At 47.6% G+C, this 8,668-nt stretch overlaps 1 protein-coding gene across 4 annotated transcripts; it reads left to right on the forward strand.

Moving 5' to 3' along the window:
* The first annotated feature begins 1,228 nt into the window (after positions 1-1,228).
* RAB29 (RAB29, member RAS oncogene family) lies at positions 1,229-8,399 on the forward strand. Of its 4 annotated transcripts, none has more exons than XM_086693904.1 (6): positions 1,229-1,343; positions 1,655-1,895; positions 4,891-4,962; positions 5,646-5,827; positions 6,122-6,243; positions 6,537-8,399. In XM_086693904.1, exons 2-6 carry the CDS (start codon positions 1,772-1,774, stop codon positions 6,646-6,648), a joined length of 612 nt encoding a protein of 203 aa, XP_086550030.1. In that variant the 5' UTR covers positions 1,229-1,343; positions 1,655-1,771; the 3' UTR covers positions 6,649-8,399. The 4 variants fall into 4 exon arrangements, with proteins under 4 accessions (XP_086550030.1, XP_086550029.1, XP_025776909.1 ...); XM_086693903.1 differs by having other exon boundaries at positions 1,235-1,369; XM_025921124.2 differs by having other exon boundaries at positions 1,251-1,414.
* The last annotated feature ends 269 nt before the right edge of the window (positions 8,400-8,668 follow it).

Consider the following 8,668-nt stretch of genomic DNA (forward strand, 5'->3'; position numbering starts at 1 on the left):
GACAGACAGACAGAATATAAGCAGGGGAGGGGCAGAGATAGAATCTGAAGCAGGCTTCAGGCTCCAGGCTCTAGGCTCCAGGCTCCAAGCCCGATGTGGGGCTCAAACTCAGGAACTGTGAGATCATGACCTGAGCTGAAGTTGGACTCAACCAACTGAGCCACCCAGGCGCCCCCTGGGTAACAAACATTTTGGGCTAAATACCTCATGAATCATGCCGATGTTCTGTCCTCAAGGGTCATAAGAGATAGCCTGTCTATCAAGAGGCTGCTTCGGATTCTGGGTCACCAGGTCTCTCTGCCCCTCCCCCACTCATGCTCTGTCTTTCTGTCTCCAAAAATAAATAAACGTTAAAAAAAATTTTTTTTTAAAGAGACCTGCGCATAGCTGTGTTTACCAGGGCTTGCTGTTTTCTCTTCTGTTTCTGGCAAGAGCCCAGAAAAATAGAGCTATTTTGCTTGCCATGAATCTCAGGTCCCCTTATCTCTTTAACTAAAGGTGGGGTAGGTCATGAAAGCTATAGGCCGAAATTTTTAAATCACTGGCAAAAGTGTAGTTTAATGATTATTTATGAGCAACGGCAGCAGCAAATGGAGGAGGACTCCCAGTGGACTCCAGTTAGCTGCCAGTTCAAACGATAAGATTGGGAATTGTGAAGTGAGAATAAGGAACTGTCTCTTCGTTTTCTACCTTTACTGTTGTGGCCAGTTATCAAATAATAATAATAACTGACATTTAATGGCATAAGTTTTTCTAAGGGTCAGTCTCTTGATCAAATGTCCCTGAACTTGACTTATCCTAGCCACATGGCAAATGACAGAGCTAGCCTTCCTGTTCCTAAGATACTGGAGATTTGTCTGTGTGATCAAAGAAACAGCAAATGGACTTCGCTGGGAGCATGAGGGATGAGGCTGGAACTTCTATTAGTTGAATCATTTATGGAATCTATGGAACAATTTTTAACCTTTGTTCCATAAAACCTTTAAAGACAATGGGAAATCTGGGGACGGAATGAGGCAGGTGAGATCGTGTGGAATAAATCGCCTCTGAAGGATCTTTTCCATTCCAGGCTTACTATAAAGTAAGATCCCGAACCACCGAAGAGGTTTGAAAGCCTTGAAACTTTGTGCAGCGTTTCAAAAAACAAAAAAAAAAGCATAAACTACCTTTCCCAGGAGGCCTCGCGGGGCACTCTCCGCTCTCCTCTAGTTTCTCTTCGCCTCGAGGTAAGCTGGGGAATGTAGTGCCCCAAGCCGCCCTGCACGTGACGCGTGCGGAGGAAGACAAGGGGCCCCACCCGCCCCCACCCGCCCTAGGCGGTCCAGGGTCCCCGGGGTCTAAGTGTGAGCAGCTCCTTGCCCGGAATTTGGTTTGTGCAGGGCGGGGAGGGCCCCCGTCGTCTGGCCCCAACCGTGTAAGCGCTGGCCCGGGTTCGCCCGCTGGTGCTGCTCCGGGGAAGTCCCCGTGGGCGAGGCACCGCTGGGTCCCGTCCAGTTTCTGGGCAGCCCGGTGCGGGGGGGTCGGGGGGTTGGGGAAGGTGCGAACAGCCCGGGGGCTCGGAACTCGCGCCCTGCGCCCCACCCAGGCTGCGGCCGCACGGCGAGGAAGCGCGTCTAGGTTGAGTGCAAAGTTTCCCTTTTTGCTTTCTCTTCAGAGCCGCTCCAGCGGGCGGTCTTCGGTTTGAGGGGGTCCGGAACCGAAGGAGTTAAAACAAGCGACTCCCCCCCCCCACTCCACTGGCCGCCTCCCTCACCAGTCCAGCCCGCCAGCCATGGGCGGACGCGATCACCTGTTCAAAGTGCTGGTGGTGGGGGACGCCGCGGTGGGCAAGACTTCCCTGGTGCAGCGATACTCCCAGGACAGCTTCAACAAACATTACAAGTCCACGGTGGGAGGTGAGACGTCGCCGCGGGGGCGGAACGGACCCCTGCGGGTGGGGAGCCGGGGGCTTCGAGCCCTCAAGGCCCTTCCTCCGTCAGGAAGTAGGTGTCTGGGATCTTGGAGCGAGTAACTGCCGGGTGTTTGATTTGCACGTTTCTCTTGGGTTTCCCCAGTGAGGTTCACCCAGCCTGAGCTGACTGCCGGGGAAGAGATTGGGCGAAGGTGTGAAGAGGAGGAATGGGGAAGGGTGGATGAGAAAATGCGCAATTGTTGCGTTTCCCCCCCGGGAACTGTGAACTCCGGTCTCCTGCAACCTTCCAGGCGGTCATGGGCAAATTCGTGTCATCAGCAGAGGCCGCTGGGACCCCCACCCCCACCCCTCCTACCTGGGAGGCCCGGTTGGGTGCCGGCTGGGGCTCTTGGCCTTCCTCTCCCAGGAGTTCCAGGCAGCTGATGAAGGAACAGAAAGGTGTTTAATCTGGCCTTAAAGGATGCTAGTGAGTGTGTGTGTGTGTGTGTGTGTGTGTGTGTGTGTGATTAATAATTTTTAAAAATTTATTTACTTTGAGAGAGATAGAGCAGGGTAGGCGCAGAGAGAGAGGGAGAGAGAGAATCCCAAGTGGGCTCCCTCTGTCAGCGCAGAGCCCCACGTGGGGCTCCTTCGGAGAACTGCTAGATCATGACCTGAGCTGAGATCAAGAGTTGGATGCTTAACCTTAAGGCTGAGCCACCCAGGCGCCCCTAGAATCCCAGCTTTGTTTGGGGGTGCCTACCTGGGAGGGCCCCTGGCCCCCACAATCTGATGCTTATCCAGGCTGGTAAGCTGTGTGTATTTTTGTCCATGGATTGCTTAAATAAAGGCAACCTAGAAATTCTTTAGGAAATCTGAAATATATGGATTATCTGGCCTATCTTTCCACCCCTTTTTCTCTCAAACTGGGGAGGTGAAAAAGGAAGGGAACACAAAGGAGGTCATTCATTTGTTTCTAGGGACAGGCTTTGGACTCAACTTTTTTTTTTTCCCCTCAGAGGTAGAAATGCCTTTGTGTTAGGTAGAAGGTGTTTAGCTGGGAACAGCTGGTGAAGGGGGAGAGTAACACAACATTTATTCATTTATCTACATTAAGAGAACTCTTTTTTTTTTTTTTTTTTTAAGGAAAAACCCTGCACTAATGTAAATACTGAAGATGGGTGCTGGTGTCCATTATGGAATTTAAAAAAATTAACAAGCATTAACACTACCATTAAAACATCCTCCTTGAGAACATCCAGCAAAATTTAGGGTTTATAAATTTTTTTTAATGTTCATCTATTTTTGACAGAGAGACAGAGTGCGAGTGGGGGAGGGGCAGAGAGAGAGAGACAGACAGACAGACAGACAGAATCCAAAGCAGGCTCCAGGCTCTGAGCTGTCAGCACAGAGCCCGAGGCAGGACTCGAACTCATGACCTGAGCTGAAGTCAGACGCTTAACTGACTGAGCCACGCAGGCGCCCCGAAATTTAGGGTTTAAAGTTTCAAAAACTATTTCCTGACCATTTTGCCCCCTAACTCCTAAATAATATGAGGTCCCCTATTTCATGGATTTGGTTAAAAATACAGGGATGCCTGGGTAGCCCACTCGGTTAAGCGTCCCACTCCTTCTCAGATCAGGTCGTGATCTCACCTACACTGATGGTGTAGAGCCTGCTTGGCATTCTGTCTCTCCTCTCTGCCCCTCCCCAACTTGTGAGCTCCTGCACCCGCGCTCTCTCTCCCTCTCTCAAAATCAATAAATAAAAATAAAACTTAAAAAAAAAATATTTCGCTAATTAGTTTTTAGCAATTGCTCTGGTTTTCCTTTAGTAAAGAATAATTGGCTCCGGCTATATTTTTTTTTTCAGTAATTATTCTAAATTTCCCCTGGCTTTCATTTCTGTCACAGATGCGGGAAAATGTATCTCCAAATCTGGGAAATTATTCATTTTCTCTCCTTATCAAAAGGCTTTGGCCCCCTGGCAGACTTTCAGGCTTAGCTCCTGGAGTCTCAGCATCTACAGACTCCAGCACTGCTCTTAAAGCATCATCCATGCGGGGTCTTTCTTCTTCCTGGGAATCCTCTGGGACCCCTGCACTTTAGCCCATTCCTGCCCCAAATTCCTAGGGCCTTATGGAGGGTATAGAATTCCCCCCTCCCCCCAGGTGTGTTCTCCTCGTAATGCAATCAGATTAGAAACCAACAGTGAAATTGAATGTGGAAGATGCAAAAGCTACCCACACTTACCTCATTTCCCCCTTTTGCCCGATCATCCCTAAGGAAACCCCCTAGACCTCCCAGAAACTGTGTAGTTTGAGATCAGGAATGGTTTTCACAATTGCTCCCACCCTCCTGTCCCCCAGCCTGAGAGATGCAGTAACAAATCGATGAGTTTGTTGAGAGAATAAAAGCCGAAGACCCCTTCAGAGAGTGGTTATGAATTGTCTGTGCCAGGCGCACCTGGCTGTCTCCGTCAGAAGAGCATGTGACTCTTGATCTTGGGGTTGTGAGTTCAAGCCCCATGTTGGGGGGTAGGGTTTACTTAAAAAGATAATAATAGGGGTGCCTGGGTGGCTGAGTCGGTTAAGCATCTGACTTCAGCTCGGGTCATGATCTCACAGTTCATGGGCTCGAGCCCCTCATCGGGCTCTGTGCTGACAGCTCAGGGCCTGGAGCCTGCTTTGGATTCTGTGTCTCCCTCTCTCTCTGCCCCTTCTGCGCACTCTCTCTCTTTCTCTCTCTCAAAAAAATAAATAAATAAATAAAAATAAATAAACACTTAAAAAAATTTTTTTAAATAATAATAAATGTTAAAAAAAAAAAAAGAATTGTCTGTTCCACAAGTGTGGTGGACTCATCTCAGCCCATTGAGAGCTGAAAAGTAAATAGAAAGGATTAGAGTTGGGTGTCTCTAGTTGAAACTGCACATTTGATCCGGGTTTGTTCACGGATTTTTTAAAGGTAAATCTTATTCGATTCTACGTGTATTTTCAGTGGATTTTGCTCTGAAGGTTCTCCAGTGGTCTGACTCAGAGGTGGTGCGGCTCCAGCTGTGGGATATTGCAGGTAGGCTGCAAAGATGCATTAGGAACAAAGGAAGAAATTTTGGTTGATTCAGCAAGCCCTCAGAAAAAGTGGGGTAGCAATCCCAGAAGGGCTTTTCTGGAACCAGAATGACTGGGTCGTTCAGAGGGTACATAAGATGAGTCGCTGTAGATGTTTTCTGTAGGTGTTTTGCCCTGGATAAACGTAGGGCCTTTTCTCTGTGGGTGGAGCAGCTGGCAGGGTGGTGGATTGTCCAGACCATAGGTGGGCGCTCTCACAGCAGACGGAGGGTGCTTTTTCCAGCGTTTCCGCTGACCTTGGTGAGAAACCAGATCCCCAGAAAATAGAGACAATAATAATAATAGCTGACTTTTACTGTATACCAAGCACTTTCCTCAGCATTTTAGATTCAATGACTCGTTAATCCTCATAGCAACCCTGTGATCAAAGCTACTGTTTTTATCCCCGCTCTGCAGATGAGAAATCTGAAGCGCCGAAAGCTTGACTTGGCCAAAGTCAGGCAGATAGGAAATGACAGAGCGGGGATTTGGACTTGGGCGGTCTGGGTACAGAATCTGGACTCGGCCACAGTGCCTACTGCCCTGTCCCCCCACAGTGAAGACACGAAGGGCAGGGTATTGGGGGGGGGGGTTGAGACTAGTTGTTAGCATCACGTTTTCAACAGCTCCCTTCTTTCCTCCCAGGGCAGGAGCGCTTCACCTCCATGACACGGCTATACTATCGGGATGCCTCCGCCTGTGTTATTATGTTCGACGTCACCAACGCCACAACCTTCACCAACAGCCAGAGATGGAAACAGGACTTGGACAGCAAGCTCACGCTGCCTAATGGAGAGCCCGTGCCCTGCCTGCTCTTGGCCAACAAAGTATGTGGTTAATCTAGGAAAATGGCCCCTGGCCTCTCTCTGTGGTCAGAGAGTAAGCATGTCTAAAATGCTCTCTGATTCCAGGCATCCATTTCCCCTTCTCAAATCATCTCAAAATCATCTCTACCTCTTTTCAAGGGATGCTGGGACTTTCTTTGGGGAGAATGTTGACTAGATTTTAGATGCTGGTGCTCTTAGCCATTGGTGGAAAGGTTTTAAATCCGCAACTATCTGAGTAGTGTTCCTACTCTCAGGAAGTTTATGGTGTTGCCTTTTATGTACTCTCTTTGCCAGTGTGATCTGTCCCCCTGGGCAGTGAGCCGAGACCAAGTTGACCGGTTCAGTAAAGAGAATGGTTTCACAGGTTGGACAGAAACATCGGTCAAGGAGAACAAAAATATTAACGAGGCCATGAGGTGAGTAGCTCATGTTGTTCTGGGGTTAGACACACAGATTTACCTGTCTTCTGCCGCCGCTCCCTGCCTTGGACCCTCTTTCCTTGTTTCTGAACGAACAAGAACAGACTGAGCCGCTGGAATCCCAGCTTCGGAAGGTCAGGGATGCTGTCCTTTCTCCTGAGATAACTGGGGACAAAGGGGCATTTAAGGTTGTGGCTTTACCGAATGCCATCTGGTGATAAGGCAGACAGTTGTCTGCCATTCCTCCCTTTCCTCCACCCAGTTTATCAGGATTTTTATTTGTTTTTTAGAGTCCTCATTGAAAAGATGATGAGCAATTCCAGAGAAGATATGTCTTTGTCCACCCAAGGGGACTACATCAATCTGCAGACCAAGCCCTCCTCCAGCTGGGCGTGCTGCTAGTAGTTTTTGGCTTGTTTCCCTCCCACTGTCCGGAGGTCTCTTCATCCCTTTCCCTTGGTTGCCCACCCAGCAATCTCATGTGCATTTGAACTGTCTCCTGCCAGCTGTCCTGGAAGGACCATCATCACTAAGGAAAGCCTGGGACTCAAATGCATCTCTGCATCTCTCACAGGTGGGCTCCCACTCGCTGCTGGCTGCTGTGACTCAGTTGGCACCTTCTGTGTAAGAAAGCTCATCTTATCTCTCCATTTGGGATCCGGGATTTTGTGGGAAGCGTTGGAAATAGGCACCTGTGATCAGAATCCCCACCTGTTTTTCACGTTCATTTTCCCATTTGATGTTTGTTGATATCTCAACCTGATAGGACTTCAGATTTCGAGGAAAATGAGAGCAAAGGGCATTTCCCAAATTCATCGTAGGTTATCGCTGTCAGATTCTTCCTGTCTTGGATGTTGAATTTCAACCTCTGATTCCAAGATGCACAGGAGTGCGGCTGGATATCCATGGGTTTGGGGCTACAGGAGGTAACGCAAAAGTCACTGTATTTTTGAAGCTTCTAAAGTCATAACTGGCTTTCTCTTACCTTGGCTTCAAGAATAGTCAAGCTTTTAAACTACTTATTGTGTGTGGTGAGAGCATTTCTTTCCCCCAAAGGAATCAATTGTCACGTTAGAGTTTTTCAGTATCTCGCTACCAGTGGGGTGGGAGTGGGGTTAGCAGGTATTCTGGGTTGGTGTCCTGACGTGTAACACTGCAAATGACATCAGTTGGCCGTGGTGCCCTGAAATAGGTCTGTTCCGCACAGCTCGGGGAGTCTGAATGGAAGAGGGAAAGGTTAATAGAACAAAATCCTGTGGGGCAACTTGCTTCTGAGCACTTTGGGTGCCTAGCACTTAACAGCCTTAAGAAACAAATTTTATGTACAGACCTTTGCCTGAGGGGACTGAGTAGATAGAAAATCTTTAAGTAATTTAAGTGCTAAATCGGGTAGAGTTTTTAGTATCAAATCACTTCTAGACAGCTTAATTTGTTAAATTCTCACAGGATGGTGATTTATAACTTACCCAAAGTTATGAATATTCTTAATGAACTCAGAGGCCTAGAATTTTTTGAAAGACACTTATTTAGATAAGTAAGCATCCTAAGTAAGCAAGTCCCAAATCTGACCAATCAGAACCACTTGGGAAGTTTGTTTAAAAAAACATTTGTTTTAAATAAGGTGTTTATTTTATGTTTTAAGATTTCTCAAACCCACTGAATCAAAATTTCCTGGGGTGGAGCCTGGGAATTTGTTGTTTTTCAAAGCTACCCGGATAATTTGACTAGCCTGGTTTGGAAAGCATCACTGGGGAGTTTGGTAAAGATGTACAGACCCAGGCGTTCCCTATATAAATGGCCCTGGGCTCCCCTGTGCTCTGTTAGCTCTCCAGGTGATTCTAATATACACCAGACTTTGGAAACTACTGTCTTAAGAGAATGATCAGAGGCCAAATATCAGAAAGCGAATGGGAGCCAGACTTTCAGTGGTTGGTTGGTTGGTTTTTAATACCAAGTATTATCACTTGTGCATAGTCTCTTAAGACCGTGAAGTTCTCTTTTGTATTACCCTTTTAAAATAATGGGTTTTTATTACAACGATTCTGAAGGTATTAGTGGAGTAACTAATTCCCTTTATGTGAAAAGAAAATTGATTATTATTTGCCGGTTTGAACCTCTGCAAAGTCACAAATAAAGGTGAAATAAGTCTTGTATTCATGGTAGTTATTCTCCTTTGAAGTGAGTTTGTTAAAGTGCCATTTTATACTGATGAATAATTCAAGAGTATTGTGGAAGTGGAGATTTTATTTTTTAAACACCTTTAAAAAACGTAGGTAAGGGGCGCCTGGGTGGCGCAGTCGGTTAGGCGTCCGACTTCAGCCAGGTCACGATCTCGCGGTCCGTGAGTTCGAGCCCCGCGTCAGGCTCTGGGCTGATGGCTCGGAGCCTGGAGCCTGTTTCCGATGCTGTGTCTCCCTCTCTC

The sequence above is a fragment of the Puma concolor genome, chromosome E4 (genome assembly GCF_028749965.1).
Source record: "Puma concolor isolate L17-30 chromosome E4, mPumCon1.1.hap2, whole genome shotgun sequence".
Classification (NCBI taxonomy): Eukaryota; Metazoa; Chordata; class Mammalia; order Carnivora; family Felidae; genus Puma; species Puma concolor.